The sequence below is a fragment of the Eptatretus burgeri genome, chromosome 6 (genome assembly GCF_056783735.1).
Source record: "Eptatretus burgeri isolate ZD-2024b chromosome 6, Ebu_testis_v1, whole genome shotgun sequence".
NCBI classification, from domain to species: Eukaryota; Metazoa; Chordata; class Myxini; order Myxiniformes; family Myxinidae; genus Eptatretus; species Eptatretus burgeri.
This window is the reverse complement of record NC_140966.1, coordinates 78,153,006-78,173,076: the sequence shown is the minus strand read 5'-3', so window position 1 is coordinate 78,173,076 and position 20,071 is coordinate 78,153,006. Positions and strand designations below refer to the sequence as shown.

At 44.9% G+C, this 20,071-nt stretch overlaps 1 protein-coding gene across 5 annotated transcripts in view; it reads right to left on the bottom strand.

The window, feature by feature from the left end:
- Nucleotides 1-20,071, bottom strand: part of DNAI4 (dynein axonemal intermediate chain 4) — a 148,170-nt gene that overhangs the window by 116,209 nt on the left and 11,890 nt on the right. For all 5 annotated transcript variants that reach the window (XM_085885781.1, XM_085885784.1, XM_085885780.1 and 2 more), the window contains exon 2: nucleotides 1,886-2,054. In XM_085885781.1, coding sequence (XP_085741907.1) covers nucleotides 1,886-2,054 — 169 coding nt within the window. The remainder of the gene's footprint in view (nucleotides 1-1,885; nucleotides 2,055-20,071) is intronic.

Here is a 20,071-nt window from a genome sequence, read left to right as displayed (position 1 = left end):
CCGCCACACTGTCTAAGGTCTCTTTATATACATGATTTCATATCTAGAGGGTGTTTAAAAAAAAAGAGGACTAATTTAACAGCCTGATATTCTGTCGTTTCTAATTCTATACCCTTCTCTCTTGCAGGTTATGGTGGTGGTGGTATGCCATTTCGAACAATTAGTCAATAGGACCCTACATCAACTCTGCTGTTCACAGTGGAACAAAAATTGAAAATTGTGACTTGGTGGTTTGGGACAAAATCCTATGTGCAGGTGTGCCAACGATACTGTCATGATTACAATGTTCACACCCATAATGGACCTTCCAATGGGAGCATTCAGCAGTTTGTGGAGCACTTCTGAGCACATGGAAGAGTGAAAATCAAAATAAAGGCAACAGTGGCCACCCACCAAGTGCTACCAAGGACCAAGGGAACATTGATCTTGTGATTGATTCTGCGATTGAAAGTCCTAAGAAATCCCACTGTCGGCGTTACCAGGAACTGGAAATCTCAGCCTCATATATGTGGAGCATTCTCATGTGTAAACTCAAGCTCTACCCTGCATTATATCTGTAAGGCAAAAACTAAATCTGAATGATATGGAAAGCCAAGTAACAATGTGTGATTGGTTCAGTGACCAAGTGGAAAGGTACCCAAATTGGATGAAGTCCTTGTGGTTCAGTGATAACCTGGTGTTGGCTTAGTGGTTAGGGTGGCTGGCTTGGGATCTTAGGGTCCTGAGTTTGAGCCCCTGTCGGCCATTGAATTAACACCAGGTGGGGTTGACTCAGCCTGTCATCCTTCCGAGGTCGGCGAAATGAGTACCGGAGTACTGGTAATAGAAGAAATGCATCAGTGGCATAGCTGCACCCCCAGCCAATGAAGCTACACACAACCTTGTGCTGCATTCGAAGGAGGAGGAGGTTCAGTGATGAAGCACACTTCCATTTAAATGGGGCTATCACAACATCTTCCTGGGTGCTGAGCCTCTTGAGATGTCTCTCGATGGCCCCAAGTCCACTTGCTTCTGTGCAATGAATGGCAGATGAGGTATGCTGGGACTGTATTGTTTCGAGTATGCCAATGTTAAGATGGTGACAGTCAATGGCAAGTGGTACCGTATGATCTTACGCTGATTCCACGCTGATCTCACTCAACTACTGTCTCCAAACCAACTCAGACTTGCATGGTTCATGCAGGATGGTGCTCCGCTGCACACTGCAGGTGAAACCATCTACTTGCTCCATCAGATGTTTGGAAATCGTGCCATCAGCCTGGACACAACACATGAGTGGACACCCCACAGCCCGGATTTAAATCCATTGGAATTTTTTTATTTTGGGGTGCTGCCAAAGGTCAAATTTACACCAACAAACCTCAAACCCTGCCTGTCCTGAAGCAGGAGGTGGAAGACTACAGTCAGGCTACCACTCCAGCCACTTGCAGACGAGTTGTGGAGAATTTTGGGGTCAGGATCAAAGCCTGCTTGAACAGAGGCAGAGCACAGATTGAAAATGTCAATTACAAGCAGCATGATGACAGATTTTAAAATGGCATGGTGTATGCTTTCCATCAATGTATCACTGAACTTGCTGCCTTTTGTAATTTTTCTACAATACAATGTTCAAATATTGCACTTTTTTTAAACACTCTGAACTTAAATAATTGCTTTGAGCAGAGGTTAATTAATCAACAAATTATGGTGTTTTTGAAATTGTTGCTTACCTGCGCAGGTTTCTACACTCATGTGTCCTCCATGCAAGTAAATACTTTTTCTCAATGTTTATGTCGTTTCCATAACAAGCACGAGAATATATCACCAGGGGAAGTTATCTTCACCAATAATATTATTTTGCTCATCAATATATGGTGAAAAAACTAAATTAGCAGTTCATATTCACCACAATAGCTGGCCTGTTGCAGTTTGATCCAGGTGCTTGTTCAAGCCCATGAAATTGTGAGCCAGTCATGCGATCCACTGGTCCTTGGAGCATAAAGTGGGAGACAACCTTTCTGAAACTCCCAGATGTGTTGCTCGCTTTTCTCTGGGGGCATCCCAACTGTGACAACCTGCAACCAGGTATCAAAGGGGATTCGATTGAAAAGAGAATGTTATAAGATTTAACAAAGTTTGTATGAAGAAAATATAAAGCAGAAAAAAAAGAGATCTCCCTCATTCTGACCTTGAAATTAACAGTAAACAGTCTTGTATGACGACATAACCAATGATTTTGCCTTGAATATTGCTCTTCAGACAGCAATTCACTCTTTCGACCTTTATACAAGGAGTGATCTCTAATCAAGGCCAAATACATGATATTCTGCATTTGAAATAACTCGTGGGCCCATTGGTCCAATGGACCAAATTTTCATTGGTCATCACAGTCTTGTTGCATACCTGCCTGCACTACTGCTTGAGCAATAGCTTGCCTTTCACGAAGCCCAGATGTGCTTGGGGCCAGCGTGGGTATTATATTGTTACCTTTGTGAGGGTAGATGGAGGAATCTCATTGGTGAGACAGGGTTGTATAGTATAGCATGGTCTGTGGATGGGAAGGAGTTATCTCGATGTAATTTAAGTAGGGAAAACGATGAGCTTAAGATTGTTTACGTGTTACCACACAGGGGATGGTGCTGTATTAACTGGGTAGGGTCTTAGGCTAGTTCTCCCAGTATGTGATTGCCCTCTGTGATGTTTTCCTACGTTTTTACATTTACAATGCCAGCCATAAAAAAGAAACATGTTTTTACAACAACAACAACAACAACCACATCAACAACAGGCAGACAAAACCCCACCTTCCAGCAATCCTAACTGGCAGGCCATGCCCCTGAGGTTCATGATTGGTCAGGGTGATGTCAGAGGGATCGGGATCGAGTGGAGACGGCAGTTGGAAGAATGGGGTCTCCCTCTGCATGGATGAGAAAGCTGCGCGATTCTTGTTGTTCATGCTGGTGCAAATTTCCTCATGTTCTTCAGCAAGACGCTAGCCATTGTTTGTTCGGCTAGTTCGTGGAATTTGTGTGCTTTAGGAGGAGAGGAAGGGAAGAAGATGAGCGTGTATCTCAAGTCGAACTCGGCATTATCCCTTGTTGTATGATCGAAGGGAAAGGCGGTGCTATTTTTGTGTGTGTGAACCTGGTACTGAGAGGGAGTGGTGTTGGCAATTTAGATTGTGAGAAGGAACTGTAATGGCGGTTTGTGGACTCTTGGCGTTGAGGACCACCCGCATGAATTATCTCACATATGTGGCCACGGAGAGTGACTTCGCACCATCTGGTGCATTTCCCGTGTTGAGAACGACCGTGCCATTTTGTGCATTTCCCGCATGGTGACTTCGCAGATCAAGGATCGCCATGCCCATAAAAGGTCGCCTTTGGGCGCAAAGCTGAGTGTTGGCATAACGGGGGGGGGGGGATTTTCTTTTATTTATGTCTTTCCTCTTGTCTGTTTTTGTGACTGAGTGGAGTTGTCTCAAATTCGGATTTAGTTTTACCTCACTCTGATTTATTTTCATTATCACCCTTTGATGTATGTTAATTAAACCATTATTTGTTGAATTCCCTTGCATTTGTTTATTAATTGTGGGTTCAAGAATCAACCCATGTGCTTCTGTTTTGGAAAGCACCTCCGCAGCTTTCCATCCCGCACGCACCATAATCGGCAAGAATCTCCGCTGTTCGCCTCCGATTTAAAAGTGCTCAGCTATCCGTCCAGGCTGGTGTTAACTGCTCAGACACAACAATATGTTCGTTATGACTATTATTTTTATTATTGTTGTAAATATTATTCGTGTTAATTAATATATGCTTTGTGGCAATGTTATCATTGTTTTTTCATATATATTTTGTAATTAGAATGCCATGCCATGGTAGAAAGGATGTATTAAGCTGCTTTATATACCTTAACATTGCATGCGTTTAAAACATGGAAATTCTAATGGATTTTTTTGTAGTATTGTGGAGTCTTAAAATGGTCTACAGCACCTTCAGAGTCTTATGGGTCTTTGGGTCTTTTTGATCCTCCAGGACTTTTGGGTCTTCTGGGTTCTTGGGAACTTTTGGGACAGATATATATATATATATATATATATATATATATATATATATATATATATATATATATATATCTATCTGTGTGTGTGTGTGTGTGTGTGTGTGTGTGTGTGTGTGTGTGTGTGTGTGTGTGTGTGTGTGTGTGTGTGTGTGTGTGTGTGTGTGTGTGTGTGTGTTGCATATGTATTAGATATATGGTCTTTCCCCCCTTCCATATTGTGTTTCTAACCCCTACAGACCATTGTAGTTGGTATTGGCTTCGTGGGTAAGGTGGTTGGCTTGGGACCTTTGAGTCATGAGTGTAAGCCCCTGTTGACTGTTGAATCAACCACCAGGTGTGGTTGACTCGGCTGTCATCCTTCCAAGGCCTGTGAAATGAGTACCAGTGTTCCTGTGTACTGGGGTCATAACCATTTGGGGTAACCTGAGTTGCAGTGGTCACCTGTCCAGGACTGTACTCCTTGCCAATGAAACTGCCACAACAGCCCAATGTGCCTTTATGCTATTACTTCAGTATTACTTTATGCTATTACTTCAATTGTGGGGAAGAAAGGAATGGTATTATTATTATCATTATTATTATTATTATTGTTATTTATACAGGTGATCATGTTGCAAGTTTCTTTCTCACATGCCTTGCTTCTTATTCCTCCTTCCCTGTGGGAACCAGCTCAAACTGGCCATAATTTGGCATCTGTTCAAGGCAACATATCGGATCAAGAATGATAAATGCCCCTCGCATGCAAGAACCAATCAGAGGGTGAGTGCAAATCATGCCAGAATACTATCCTGCCCCCTTCATAATACCACCAATCAGGGAAACGCATTGATCAAGCAATAGGGGCAATCCAAGCAGATCAGTGGCAGAAATGGGTGGTTACTTGCAAATGAAAAGGGATAAAAGGCCCTGGATCTCATGTCCAAGAGAGCTCACTTGGTTCTATTGGTTGATCAAGATGTTTGATGCAATTGTCATGTGGAAGGGAAAAGTTAAACATCTTCTATTCCAATGCCACATCAACCTCTTCCAGTTTGGGGATCGGCGCACATGGTCGGCTGGTCGGTGAGCTTTCCTGCCAGTTCTTCTAAAGCTAAGTTTCCCAGACCATTTACATTGTGTTTTGCTGTTTTATTTTTGTTTCTGTTTTGTTATTCATGTTTTTCATCAACTTTTCTGGCCCAAATTGTGTCTTGTTGTGTTGAATCATTTGGTTCTTCTCTCAATCTCAGTCGGGCCTTCCTGTGATAGTCGGGTGTACATGCCCTCTGTCTTCTGCCTCGTTTTCGCTTCCTTGTTCCAGTTGTTGCTTCTGGACCGTCAGCTTAGTCCTTTTTCCCCTTTTCCCTTCTGCCCTCAAAAAAGTGAAGCAAAGTGTATCTCCTCCTTCAGCTCCCCCTCGCCCCCCCCCAATTTTTTTTTTGAATCCCCAATTACCAACACCAACAACAGCAATGACGACGACGACTACGAGGACAGCATTTCTTGTAGTTCACAAGAGGGTTTTTGTTTGTTGTTTTGCATACTTTATCATGATTTGTGTTTGGGGCAGTGGGACTGTATTTATAAAGGTGTAGTTGTGTTCCCAACAGTTTTAGCGGGTATTTGTGTTGGTTGATTGAAAGAAGCAGGGGGAGGCCTTGTGTTAAGTTTAGCATTTGTCAGTTCGGGCCTTGGGAGTATGGGAGTGAAAAAGGTACAAATAGAGACCGAAGGAGAAAGGAAGAGGAGTTCATAAAATGTGATAGATGTTCAATGTGGGCCATCTCAACAACAGGGGAGGCAGAGAGTTCATACTGTTGTAGGAAGTGTGAGGAAATAGCCTACTTGAGGATAGTTATCACGAGATTGAAGGAACGGTTAGATAATTTGCAGCAAGTAGCAGAATGTGAGAAATTTGTAGATAATAGTTGGTTGCAGTTGTGGAGTGAAGTTGCTGAAGATATTGGAAGTGGTGACGGTGCAGCATGAACAGGCAGTGGTGATGGTGCAGCGGGTGTAGGCAGTGGTGGCAGTGCAGTGGGTGCAAGCAGTGCTGGTGAAGTGGGTACAGGCAGTGGTGAAGGCTCAGCATCAGAGTTTGGTAGAAATGAGGTATGGGAGACAGTTTTTGTTGGTGATGAGACGAATAAATATGTAGATTCTTCAATCTGAAGGAAGGATCGTAGACATAGAATTCTGTGCAGTTTTGAAAGAGCAGGAGTCAGGAACATTGAAGGAATGGTAAACGATATCATATCGTGTCAAGGGAGGTAGAAGTTGCTTGTGGTACACCTTGGAACAAATTATGTCAGGAAAGTTTACTCAGAGGTTTTGATAAAGAGATGCAGGAGATTGGGAAAGCGGTTGAAAGCAAAGGGATGTGAGGTAATGTTTTGTGTGATTCTCTCAAGATTATGAAATGACATCGAAATTATGAGCAGAACGAAAGATGTCAACCAATGGGTGGAAGAATGGTGTAGGGAGGAATGTTTTACATTTAAGAAGCAGAGGGAATCATTTCAGAGACAAAGGGAGTGTTTCCAGAATGATGGCCAGATGTTAAATAGAAAGGGGCAGCAAGGTTTTCAGGGGGAATTGAGGAAGAAATTCAGGCTTTTTTAGATCAACGGAGGGTGTGGAAGCAATTCAGGAAGGAACTGATGATGTAATCGTGATGAGTAAGGCCAAGCAAGAAAATAGAATTTCAGGAAGAGAAAACGTAAACATATTCTATACCAATGCCAGAAGTTTAAATTATAAGATGGAAGAGCTTGAAGCCAAAGTAGATAGCGAGGAGTACAATGTAGTTGCAGGAAGTAAGACATGGTTTAAGGAGGAGAGTTGGTGGAGGACAAAATTAGAAGGCTACAAGGTCTATCGGTGAGATAGGAAAGAGAGAATAGGAGGAGTAGCAATCTGGGTAAATTGCAGCATTACATCAAGAGAAAGGGGTGACATTAAGGAGGGAATGAATAGAATCCTTTACATTGTTGAGGATTCTGTGTGGGTAGATATTAGAGATTGTAAAAAAAACAGTAAGATACGGGTAGGATGCTTTTATAGGGCTTCGGGTGTGAAGGAGGAGGAGGAGGAGAAGGAAGGAGGAGTACATGAAGAATTCAAAAAGGCATGTGGTAAGGGAAGAGTATTGATTATGGGGGATTTTAACTTGCCAGGGATAGATTGGGCCAATAAACAGGGAAATGGCAGAGCAGATGATTTCCTGGATTTAGTCCAGGATTGCTTTTTAATCCAGTTTGTAGATCGGCCCACGAGGGGGAGTGCCGTGTTAGACCTCCTTTTAAGTAACGATCCCAATATGGTGGAGGAGGTGGAGGTAGGGGAGCATTTCGGAGCAAGTGACCAAAACATTGTGTGTACAAAGATTCTGTTAAGGGTTAGAGTTCTGGATAGTAGGGGAAGGCTATTAGATTTCAGGAAGGCAAACCTTGAGGGTATGAAGAGAGAGAGTTTGGTGATGTAGATTGGGAGACTAACAACAGGACAATCAGCATCAGAGAAATGGGAAACCCTTCAAGGTGCAAATGTGAAGAGTGCAGAATACGTACATTCCAATGAGGTGTAAAACTAGATGTAGAAAGAGGCCAGGGTGGTTGAGTAGTGAGATAAGGAATCCTATTAAGGAGAAGCAGAAGGCATTTATTAGGTTTAAAATAACAGGACTGGAGTTAGATTTATATCACTATCAAAGTAAACAGAGACAAGTTAAGGAAATAACTAAGCAAGCCAAAAGAGAGGAAGAGAAGGACATGGCTAAGAATATTAAGCATAATAGCAAGGCTTTCTTGAAGTATATCAGGGGAAAAGAAGAGGTTTGGACCAGTGTGGGCCCATTGAGGAATGATTACATGATGTATGAGGAAATAGAGATTACATGATGCACTGGGAGAGTGGTTAATGTGTAAAGTGAGATGGCAGGCTTGTTAAACAGGTATTTTTTTCAATACAACATTTACACAAGAAAAATCAAGAGAATTACCAAGAGCTAAGAGTATCTATCAAGGAGGTGAGGAAGGGCTTTTACAGAGATCCAGGTTGGAGTGGAGGAAGTAAAGGAACAGCTGGGTAATCTAAGAGAAGATAAGGCCAGATAATATGCACCCGAGAGTATTGAGGGAAGTGGCTGAGCATGTTCCGAGCGAGATGTTAACGGATATTTTCAATATTCACTGGAGTCAGAGCAGGTACCGGAGGATTGGAGAGTAGCAAATGTAACACCATTATTTAAGAATGGATCTCGAGAATAATCGGGAAACTTTAGACCTGTTAGTTTGACTTTAGTTATGGGGAAGGTGTTGGAGACATTAATTAGGGACAAGATGAGGGACCATTTAAATAAATACAAACTAATTAGAGGTAATCAGCATGGGTTTACCAAAAGGTAGTTCCTGTCCAACAAATCTTTTAGAGTTCTATGAAGCAGTGTCTGTTTGGGTGGATGAGGGAAAGGCAGTGAACATAGTATATGTAGACTTTAAGAAGGCATTTGATAAGGTACCACATCGGATGTTGTTAGCAAAAGTGAGGACTTGTGGAGTGGCTGGTCAGGTCGCTAATTGGATTGCAAACTGGCTAAGTGATAGGAAGTAAAGAGTGGCTGTGAGTGGGTGGATATCTTGCTGGGAGGACGCAAGTAGTGGGGTACCTCAGGGATCAGTACTCGGACCATTTCTATTCATCATTTACATCAATGAGTTGGATAGTGGGGTGAAGAGTAGGCTTTCCAAATTTACAGATGCTATGAAGCTTGGAGGTTAGGTGGATAGCAGAGGGGTGGTGATCAGATTCAGGAAAATATTGATACTTGCATAGATTTGGCAAAAGATTGTCAGATGGAATTTAACCTGAGCAAGTGTAAGGTGTTGGGGATGGAAAAGAACAATGAAAAAAGAAATTACAGGATGCAAGGGGTAATTTTGGAGTGTGTCACACAGGAGAAGGATCTGGGGGTGGTGATGAATACGGAAGGTAAGGAGGCAGCACAGTGCCAGGCAGCTATCGGTAAAGCAAATGAGGTTTTAGGTTGTATTTGGAGGGGATCATATAAATCAAAAGAGGTGGTGTTAACATTGTACAGGAATTTAGTGAGGGCCACATCTAGAATATTGTGTGCAGTTTTGGTCACCACAGTTCCGGATGGACATAGATGCCAAAGAGAGGGTTCAGCACAGGTCTACTAGATTGATTCCGGGCCTAGCGAGACTCAGCTATGAGGAGTGGCTGAAGGAGACAGGGCTTTATTCACTATAAAGGAGGTGGTTACGAGGAGATGTAATATAAATGTTTAAGGTAATGAAAGGTACAGATAAAATATGTTTCGATTAATTATTTTCAGCAGAGCAGACAGTGAAGGACCAAGGGCCATAGCCTGTGAGTAAAGAAGAGGAGTGTTAAGATGGTCAGAAGACAGGGGCCATTTACTCAGAGAGTAGTGAATGCATGGAATGATATCCCTGGAATGGTCGTGGCAGCAGAAACAGGAAAAAAGTTTAAATTCGAATTAGATGGGTACCTGGAAGTTATGGCGATAGAGGGGTATAGGGATGTTCAAAGGACTTTTAGATCGCTTGAGCATTGATGGGTGATTGTGTGCATGTGTATGGAATGCTGTTGCTGGGGGTCTCCATATGCTGCCACAAGTACTATGTGATGGCAAGAGTGATCTGGGCACATTTTAGTGCAATTTCATTGTGTGGTGCGCAGGAACGGCTGGGTCTGGATGAAGGCAGGATTCATTTCGTAGCAGCACTGTGTTGCATGGCTGCAGAAGTCCAGACGACCATGCCCGATGGGCTGGTGTCTTTGACAGATCTCATTTCGGCCCTAAAGATCTGGTTCGGCATAGAACAGCAGTGAGCTTGTTAAAGCTCAACTCTTGGTGTAGTCGGAGTGTTGGCCAGAAAAGTGTGCATTAGGGTCCGCACAATGTTTTTTGCATTTTTGTGATCACCAGGCAATCTGAATTAATATTCCGATTGATGCCACCCTGGCACCCTTGAGCATTTTTGTGGAAACCCATTGATATGCAAATTAGCAGTGGCCATTGTCGAAATTACTATTTTTTTTTAATATCTCCAAAAGTAAGCATCCAAATAGCCTGGTTGAGGTGTCTACACCCATGTTTTGGGGGTCACTGGTCATGATAAACACACTTAAAATTTAATAGCATTTAAATTTAGGTCATTAATATGCAAATTAGCATAACCCTACCCCCTGAATTTGTCCACGCCGATCGGCGTTTTTGCAGTACAGTTATACAACAATAACAACAAAACTGTTTGACAATAACTTGCGCAAAGCCGTTTATCCCCAGTGCAGTTGTGAAGAAGTGGCTGACCTCAGAAGATCAACAGCATGAACTGTTTCTGATCAAGTGAGTTGAGGCTTGTAATATAATGAAAGAAACATGGAGAGCTGAGTTTTAAGTCAGAGTAATGTCTTCTGATACAGTAAAATGATCGATGTTATTTGCAAGCAAGTTTTTTTTTATTAATTTTCTAACATTACATGATCTGTCTGAAAGAAACTGTGTATTTTATTGATTTTTAAAAGTACACAGGGTAGAACCTGTTTCCTGAGAATTTTTTTAAATACGAACAAAGAAATTAAATGTTTATTGATGTTTATAATTACCTCTAATGTTACAGGTTGAGGCTCCATCACCATGGGAAACTTTCTTCAGTCACTGCGATGCAACTAAAGCTGGAAAACCTCTGGTAACAGTTGGTCCAGACAGAGTGCGAAGTATCATCCGGTCAAGCAAAGCAAGACAAGATGGTATACATGAAGAGCTTGAACAGAGATTACAGGCAGACGAATCTATCGAGCTCAAATGCCATAGAGACTATGTGTCAATGTAAACATCACACTCACACATAGAAAGACACTTGAAACGAATGAGTAATGTCTGTTTGGAAGATGCTTCAACAAGCAAAAGAAGCCGCCATTCAAAGACGACAGCATTTGACTTTAAAGAACATTGCATATTTTGCGGATAAAAGTGCATCATGGACTTTGATAAGAAGAATCCTAATCGTTTGCGGCGAGTTCTCCTTTGTAGGACTGCAGATCGTGTTGATCGGACAACTTTCAAACAAACTATTCTCGATGTTATTGAGTCCCGCCAGGATGAAGAAGGCCGCCAGGTCAAGATATGATTAATGGGTGCAATCAGCAATCTTCATGCTGCTGATCTGAGATATCACGATGACTGCAGAAAGTCCTTCATGGCACCTCGTTCTGTTGCAGCAGCAGCACACAGTGGCAGAGGAACTCAAGACGTTGAGCCAGCTGTCAGTTCTACCATCCTATCGATGAAAAACAACATATTGCACATCTGGAATTCAGTAGAAGTCTACAATATGTACAAGGATCATGGATCATGGAGGAAAGCTATACTCTCGATGAACCCTGTTCTCCAAATTGTTGGATATACTTGGCTCTGAGCTTCTTGTTCTGTCTGGTGAAGGTGTCGCTAGTTTAATCTTGTTTCGCAACAGAGCGTCTACTGCGATCAACTTAGTAGCATCAGATGAAGATGACGCCATTGATGTTTCCATAGAATGAATTGCCAAGAAGGTTGTGCAGGAATCTAAGCAGTTGTCATCCAACCCCAGTTCCTATCAGATGAGAATTAATATAGATATTGCTAATGAAGCAGTGAGTTAAACCCTTCAATTGCTACTCTCCAAAATATCAGCTAAACTGGACTGCACACTTCCAGGAGCTCTGATAGAAAATATCATAACGAATATGATCACCAATCGACCAACTACACTCCAAATAGCACTGGGAGTTCTAGTCAGTCGTAAAAGCCTCATTGAGCAGTTGTACAACTATCGTGTGACCTGGTCCTATGATGAGTTTCAGCATTTCAAGGAATCAGCAGCAAAGGCTGCAACTGTTCACTCCGGGATCAGGGGAACCACCAATGCTGAATGTGGCCTCATTCAAGTTGTTGCTGACAACTTCGACACAAATATCTCATCCCAGAGTGGACTCATTTCAACACATTCTCTTGCAGTACTACTTACCATAAAAGATCAGGAGATATCTTCCAAATGTGAAGATGAAGCCATCATCAGATGATTGACCCGTGATGAAATGAAGACACCTGTGACAGAAGACATTTCTGTTCAAAGGTACAAGGGACCTGAGAAACCAGCGATGCCAGTTGAAGAAGCCACACGTGTGGTGTTACCTCTCTGCGTATTGGCTCATCAAGCTATACAACTTAGGAGAGTTCAAGATATGCATTTCTCTTTTCTGAAGCAAATCACTTCTGATCAGAACACACCAGAGTTTGGTGGCTTTAATACGAAGCTCTGCAGAGAGCAAGGACGATCCATCCAACCTGCAACAAGGGCTATTTATACACCACTCATAGATATGGATCCAGCTGATCCGGACACGATGTTACAGCAATGGAGGAGGGAAAACGCTTGACTGCAGAGTGTGGACAAACCGTAACCATCTTCACAAACGGCCAACAGCTGTATCGAGTAGCCGTTAATGTTAAATGGGTTTATCCTGAGCGATTTACCCAGTTCATACCAAGGCTGGGTGGCATGCACACCCTTATGAGTTTCATCGGTTGTGTGGAGAACTTGATGGCTGAAAGTGGGCTGGAAGAAGTGATGAAATCTGCCTTTGGAGGTGTTGCTCATATGCTTGGTGGAAAAAAAGTTTCCCCAAAACTTCAGGGCCCTGCGATTGGTGACTGAGGAGGTCTTTCATTCCAGCGTGGCTCAGGAAGAAAGTCATGAGGACTTAGTGGACACTCTTGAAACCAAAGCAACAAAGAGCATGACCACACAACTATGGGAACAGAACCTTGTGAAACCTGTATTCATCATGATGGCGTTTGTTCATGCTGAGCATGAAGGAGACTGGCTATTGCATCTTTGGGCTATGAAGGAGATGCTCCCCTACTTCTTCATGGCTGGACATCACAACTATGCTAGAACTGGGCTCTACTACCTTCGATCGTTGGAAAGGCTTCATGAAGACATTCTGGAAATGTTCTTAAAAGAAGATCATGTGATGCGGCACAAGAAGGGCCTATGGAACGGCATATGGTCGGATATGGACATCGAGTCCACATTCATGCGCTATGGTCATGGCATACATGGAATCGTTGGCATTACAATGAAGCCTTCTACACAGAAGAAGTGGGCCTATAGTATGCACACGTTTAGTCAGATAGTCCAACAGATGTCTGAGGGGCACATAGTCACAGAGGTGACCATTCGCAAGGAAGAGAAGCCATCACGCATACGATCTGATGCAGAGGACCGAGATAAGATAAGGAGAAAACTCCCATCCTGTATCCACCCACTTGACCCAAACGAACATGCAGACAGAGTTGTCAACATTGTAACTGGCAGAATTGGACCGGAGAAAGTGAACGCGCCAAGAGCAGTTGACATTAGCCGAGCACAGATGCATTCATATGAAGAAAGCTGGCCAGCAGGATTCAACGCTCCCTTATCTAAACAAGTCATAACTATGGCAGTGACACGAAAAGTCATGCGGGTGGGATCTACTGAGGTTTGTGATCTAAATCTCATCTACTCCAGGGTCATGGGACTCCAACAAAGTCGAACATCAAACTATGTGACGTCTGAGAGTACGAGCTTGCACCTGTGCCAACGTCAATGTTCGATGAAAAGTGGGAGATGACGACAATGAAGAAGAATCTCCAAGTGGAAATCTCAACAACACTGGGTCCACAACCTGAAGTCACCATCTTAGATGGTTGTGCAATCCTCTGGGTTATTCATTGGCCTAACAGGGGAATTGTGCAAGACTTTGTTGACAACTTCACGAGCTCCATCATGGCAAAGGTGGACAAGTCAGATGTATATCTGGTATTTGACAGATATCATGATTTCAGCATCAAGAGGGGAACAAGATACGCATGAGGAGGCAGATGTCATCATGATTCAGCAATTCGCTAAAGTTGCCGAAGATGGTGCAAAATGCATCACAGTCATCTGTGCTGATACTGATGTGTTCATCTTGGTTGTGTATCACTTCGCAGAACTTCATATGCAATGCTGCGTAACAATGGAAGCAACATGTCCTGGCCGATCGTTCATCGACATTGGAGCCACTGCCAGAAAGCATGCTGGGATGGTGCAAGACCTACTAGCTTTACATGCACTGACAGGTTGCGACACCGTTGCCCAGATGTATGGTAGTGGTAAACTGACTGGCAAGAAGACACTCGCAGCAGGCCATTCACTTCAAAAACTTGGGAATGTGGATGCATCTATTGACGATGTCATCGCCGAAGCCACTGTGTTCATGGTTGTTTGCTATGGTAGCAAGGAGAGAAGCAACATGTCTGATGTTCGCAAAGAGGTGTGGTTTATGAAGATGGCGAAACTAAATGCCATCAAAGCACCAGACCTAAAGGCAATGCCACCAACTACAGAGTCCTTTGAACAAAACGTGTGACGCGCTCATATTCAAACAGCAATATGGAAGTCAGCTGCTGAGCTGCAGCCACCACCTCTGGATCCCACTCAGTACAGATGGAAACGTGATGAGGCATCAAGATCATTACTTCCAATTATGCTGCCGCCCAACGTCGCTCTTGCACCACCAGAGATCTTGGAGCTAATACGATGTGAATGTTCCTCCGACAAGCAATGCTACACAGCTCAATGCCGCTGCACAGCAGCCAAGTTACCATGCACAGTTTTCTGTACGTGCCATGGAGATACTGGCTGCAGGAATGAGCACACCAAGACAGCTGCTGCATTTGCCTTTGATGATGACTCTGACACTGAATGAGTCACCAAGCACTGAAGTAGCCTTTATAAGGTTTACAAACCTGTTATATATATATATATATATATATATATATATATATATATATATATATATATATCTATATATATAGATATATAGATATATATATTTATATATATATATATATATATATATATATATATATATATATATATATATATATATATATATATGTATTGTTACGGTTGTGGAAATTCACAGAACACCATTCAGGCTTCCCAGAGATCAGTTATGTCGATAAGTGTGTGTTCAGATTAGATTTCCCCACCGATGTCTAAAGGGGATTTTATTCGTGTTACCGGGCTGTGATCTTTGAGTCAGCCATTATTCTTTTGCTATCTTTATTTTGAAACAACCACATCTGAACAACTACAACCGCCTCTCAACAACCATGCCATCCCCACCACAGCGCTAACCACAACTGCCTCTCAACAACCACGCCATCCCCACCACAGCGCCAACCCCGACATCTCTTCACCATCTCCTCAACAACATCTCCACAAACGCACAACATCGCCTCACCTTCATCTCTTCATCGCCATCTTTTCGGCAGCCACGGCAAATCCCACGGACGAGCAACATCGCCGCCGAGAGACGCGAGGGTTCCCTGTTAGAGCGGGAGCCGATGATTCCTGCAACGTCCGCGTGGTTGATGATTTCACCCATGTCCGCGCATGTCCGAGCATCGTAAAGAGATTGGATCAGAATCACAAAAGGGGCGGAGCCAGCGGGGGGTGAGAGGTGAGAGATCAAACGCACCCACGACCTGATAAAAAGGCACGCCGGAACGCCAGTCGCGCAGTGGAAGTCTGGAGTCAAAGTCTGGAGTAGAGCTGGCATCGAGTCAGAGGAAGCCAGCAGCCCGCAAAGGTTCGAGTCCAGTGGAGGGCAGTGGGGGTCGTTGGAGCGCAGCCAAGCCTGCCGTGCCGCGCAGAAATGCGAGTCGGTGGAGAAAGGCGAAGAGAGGTCGCCAGCCAGCGACAGAACGGTCCGAGCCAACGTTGAGGAACGGGCGGGCTCTTAAAAAAGCATCAACTCTCGAAAGAGCAAAGGCCCATTCGTTCCTCTGAGGCGTCATCAGCTAGGCCGATCCACCAGGCCGCACGGCGGGGCCTGGACCAACCGAGCTGCCGTGTTTATGGCAGAACGCCGAGGGTCGCTCAGCGACTCACCACGAGGGTGACAGGTAACCAGCCCGGCTTCTCGGAGCTCTTGTGGTCTCCACAGCTCCGTGGATATTAAAGGCCTACGGGTCCAGTTCTGCCCCTCCCTTTCCTGGGGTTTCTTTGTATGAAAGTTGTGACGCCGTGTCCATAAGTAGAACTGTTAAGTGAATGTACAGTAATAAATAGAACGGTTGTAGTTCTTTGTCTTGCTCGTGTTTTGTCCCTTACCTGCATTGCTTCATTGACTGCATGATTGCATCTGTGTTTGCATGCATACATGTTACAAATAAATGTCATTGTGTGAATGTTCACCTGCTCGTTGCGTCCTTTCCCTCAATTGAGCTGCCTTATTGCGTTCGGGATATTAGCTGGCTTTAAAATAGCCGATAAAGTAATCGGATCTGGCGGGGCTTGGCGATATACACCGCTCGGCAAATCGCAAATGGAGCGAGCTGCTGAAGCGGCTCGTTTCCAAGCAGGTCCCGTTGAGGTATAAATCCCCGGCATTTCTGTCTGCCTGCATACTAAGGTAAATCGACAATTCGGCGATCGGACCCTGTCGTGCATGGACAGAATAGTTGGCAGATTTACGGTGTGATTAAAAACACACCCGTAGCTGGATTTTGGCGTTGATCCGAAAGCTGTGACTAGGTTTGCCACGTCTGGTGAGCACGCGGCTGTGATTAGTTAAAAGCGGTCGCTCGCATGCCGGAGTGGTGAGAAACCACAACAATATATACAGTGAAACCTCGTTTAACTGCCAGCGCTGGGACACGGTCGTATATGGCGGTTATGTGAGGGTGGTGGTTGAACGGGAGGTTGCTGGAAGGGATTCAGATGTCCGATATCAATGTCACGGTCTGTCCGTGCCACTTCACAGGCATCCATATGCGCCAGAATTGATCTCTTAGGGGCGCGTTTCAACAGTCTTTTGAGTTTATTTTACCTTCTATTCCATCCTGTTTTGATCAAGGGATAAGAAATGGATAATAAAAATATATAATATGTAAACTACATGTCTGCCAGACACAGGCCTACAGTAGTCACATGAACGTACTGTATTTGTTTCTGCAGATATGTAAAAAAAATACAGAGCTCAAAGTTATGGGCCGCCGATGGACATGACCTCGCCGAAGAACTTAGCCTTTGTTCGTAGTATGTCCTCAGTCACAGGGAGGTTTTCGCACGAATGCCCGAAAACCACAGATGCAATGCCTTCTCCATGTGCTCATGACGAGCGTGGTGCAGCATCTTAGCGGATGACGAAATATCATCAGTCGCACTCATCCATTTTGCGGCATCGGTGACGATATCGCCAACTGTCCGGCGCTTAAGTTCAAGTTTCCACAGAAGAGAGAAATGTTTAGCAATCTCTTGCTGCCTCGCAGAGGAGTTCTCCTTTGCATATTTACATATCCTGCGTTTCTGATCGTGTGTGAAACATAATCTAGGCCTCTTTCTTCCAGACATGCTGAACGAAATCTTTGAACTGAAGTCTCAATGCACGGCGCAAGGCAGACGGGACCAGCACGTGCTCCCGCTGGCCATTCACCAATGATGACAGGTTATTTTTAGATGATTGCACAATATTCGTGATGTGGCGAACAAATCTCCTCAGATTCAATATGAACGAAAAAAAAAAAAAAAAAAACATCACGTGCAGGACAAGACCAATCGAGCTGAAGGAAACGATACTGTAACTGCACTGCTCCTGATTAGTCAAAGGACACCACGTGTGTTGTGTGGGCGATGTTATGCACGAGGATTCCAGGCTAAGTTCTTCTTATGCCATCATTTTCTTTAATATTAGCCATAAACAAGTGTTTCGTCGTGCATTATTAGTTGAAATTTACTTACAATCATTCTTTTCCGGCCTCCTGCCACGCTGTATCGAGCAATTTCATTCCTTCTGTTATATATAAAGGTGCTTATCACAATAATAACAAGATTTTTACATTTCAAATATTAAGTACGCGTTTTAATTGGTTTTCAACTTAAAAAGCATAAATTGCATATTTTAACATTAGTGTACTCATTTGATTCACCACATGCGCTGTATTGAAGGATTTCACTTGTTTTTTTTCTATCTATATGTATTTATTGACATTTTCAATAATGGCGACTGCTAATTTGCATATTAATGAGCTAAATTTCAATGTTATCTAATTGTAAGTGGGTTTATCATGACCAGTGACCCTAAAAACTTGGGTTTGGACACCTCAACCAGGCTGTTTGAATGCTTACTTCTGGAGATATTAAGAAAAATTGTTATTTTGATAATGGCTGTACTGTATGGACGGAGCCCGCGTCGCAGTTGGTGGTGGTCACGTGGTTGGGGCTTCATATGTCACGACTTGCCCACTGGGGACTTGTAGCACGAGTAGCGTCAGAAGCGGCATGTATTGTCATTAGCAGTGTCTTGTGGGTCGTGTGCCTGTAGAGTGCATCGAGTACGTAATAAAGCGGAGTTACGGGCATCCGACGCCCACACTCTCGCTCGTGGCAATAAAGCAGGGTTGTGCTATCCCCTGGCTCGTGTCTGCCTCCGCGCACCTCGACCACGACATTATAGTTTGGCGACGAGTCTGTTTCGGACCGACGTGTGCAGAGTGCCTGGTTATCATCGGTATTGACTTGGAGTCATTGCCGGAGCAATTGGATTGCAGTGCGCGCGGAGCGCTGGGAGAATCAGCGCAGTTCGTGGGGTTCGAGTTCGACCACCTGGCGAGGGGCCCAGGGAAGCGCATCGCGAGTTTCGCGCGGCCGCACGCACAGTCTTCGGTGCGGGTCGAGTCCTGCAGCCAGACGTCTCGCCGTCGCCTGCGAGTCACGTCGAGTGAACGACGGCCGCGCTCGGAGTTCGTTTTATTTCTGCTTTGCAAGCTTCGGGAATGGTTTCTGCGATGCCACGGCTAAAGGACGAGGACATTAAGTTCAGCTCAGACGCGGCGTCGGCTGTCGCACAAGCTCTGAAAGATGTCCGGAGCCTCGATGGTCAGTGCGCGGCAGATGATCCGAAGGTCAGCGCGAGGTGTCAAGCGCGCACAGCCGCACACACAGTCTTCGGTGCGGATCGTGACCGAGCGTTGCAATGCAGTCAGTCGGACGGCGGTCTGAACACTTGGGGACGTCGACGGTGTGTGTGCCGAGGGTCATTGCCCATCATAACGATCATGAATGGGGGTGTGCGAAGCGACCCCTACGTCCCGGGTCGAGACCTACTGCCGGTACGGTGTTTTGTGCATGGCGTACACTTTTACGCCCCGGGTCGAGTCTTGCAGCCTGGGCATAGCGATCCCGGCGACCCGAAGCAGGAGATGCTGCCGATGTTGAACCTGTTTTCAATTGGTCCGAAGGTGACAAGACCAATGACAGTGGAGGTCGAGATGATCGGGGCACTGATCGTGTTTCGAGTTGAGTCCGCTTGTGCACTCCCCGGTCTACGTTTTTTTAGGTCTACCCTCGCATTGCACACGTATACCGGTGAAGCGCTACCGGCAGTTGGCAGGGCACACGTCTTGGTCGCCCATCAAGGTCAGCGGGTCGCGCGCTCGCAGTTCATGGTGCGAGGGGAGGGGCTCGCCCTTTTGGGCCAGGACTGGATGGCTAGCCTCAGGCTAGACTGGATGGCGCCAGCTGGTGGCCTTGGACCGCCAGGCATGGGGAGGAGGAGGAGTTTCCTGTTTCGGAGTTCGTACCTCCAGGTGCACCTGTGCCTCCTTCAGGGCACATACCTCCGTTTGGATCCGGGCCCCCCTTGAGACCCGAGGGCGAGGTGCTGGCGGCAGGAGACGCGACGATGCAACATGGGTTGCCGTTCATTGCTTCTTGTAACGACGATATACGGTTCTGGAGCAACGGGAGCCATGCCAGCTGCGACGAACTCTTGCACTTCGGTTGCGCTCGTGATACAGTGCACACCCGTGTCGTTCAGACGATTTCAATGGGGGATTGGAGCGAGCCGGTCGCGTTCAAGAAGTTCGCGGAACGCGACCATCGACGGTGTCCTCCGTGACGTTTGGATGGAGACCGGCGAGCAAGTCGTC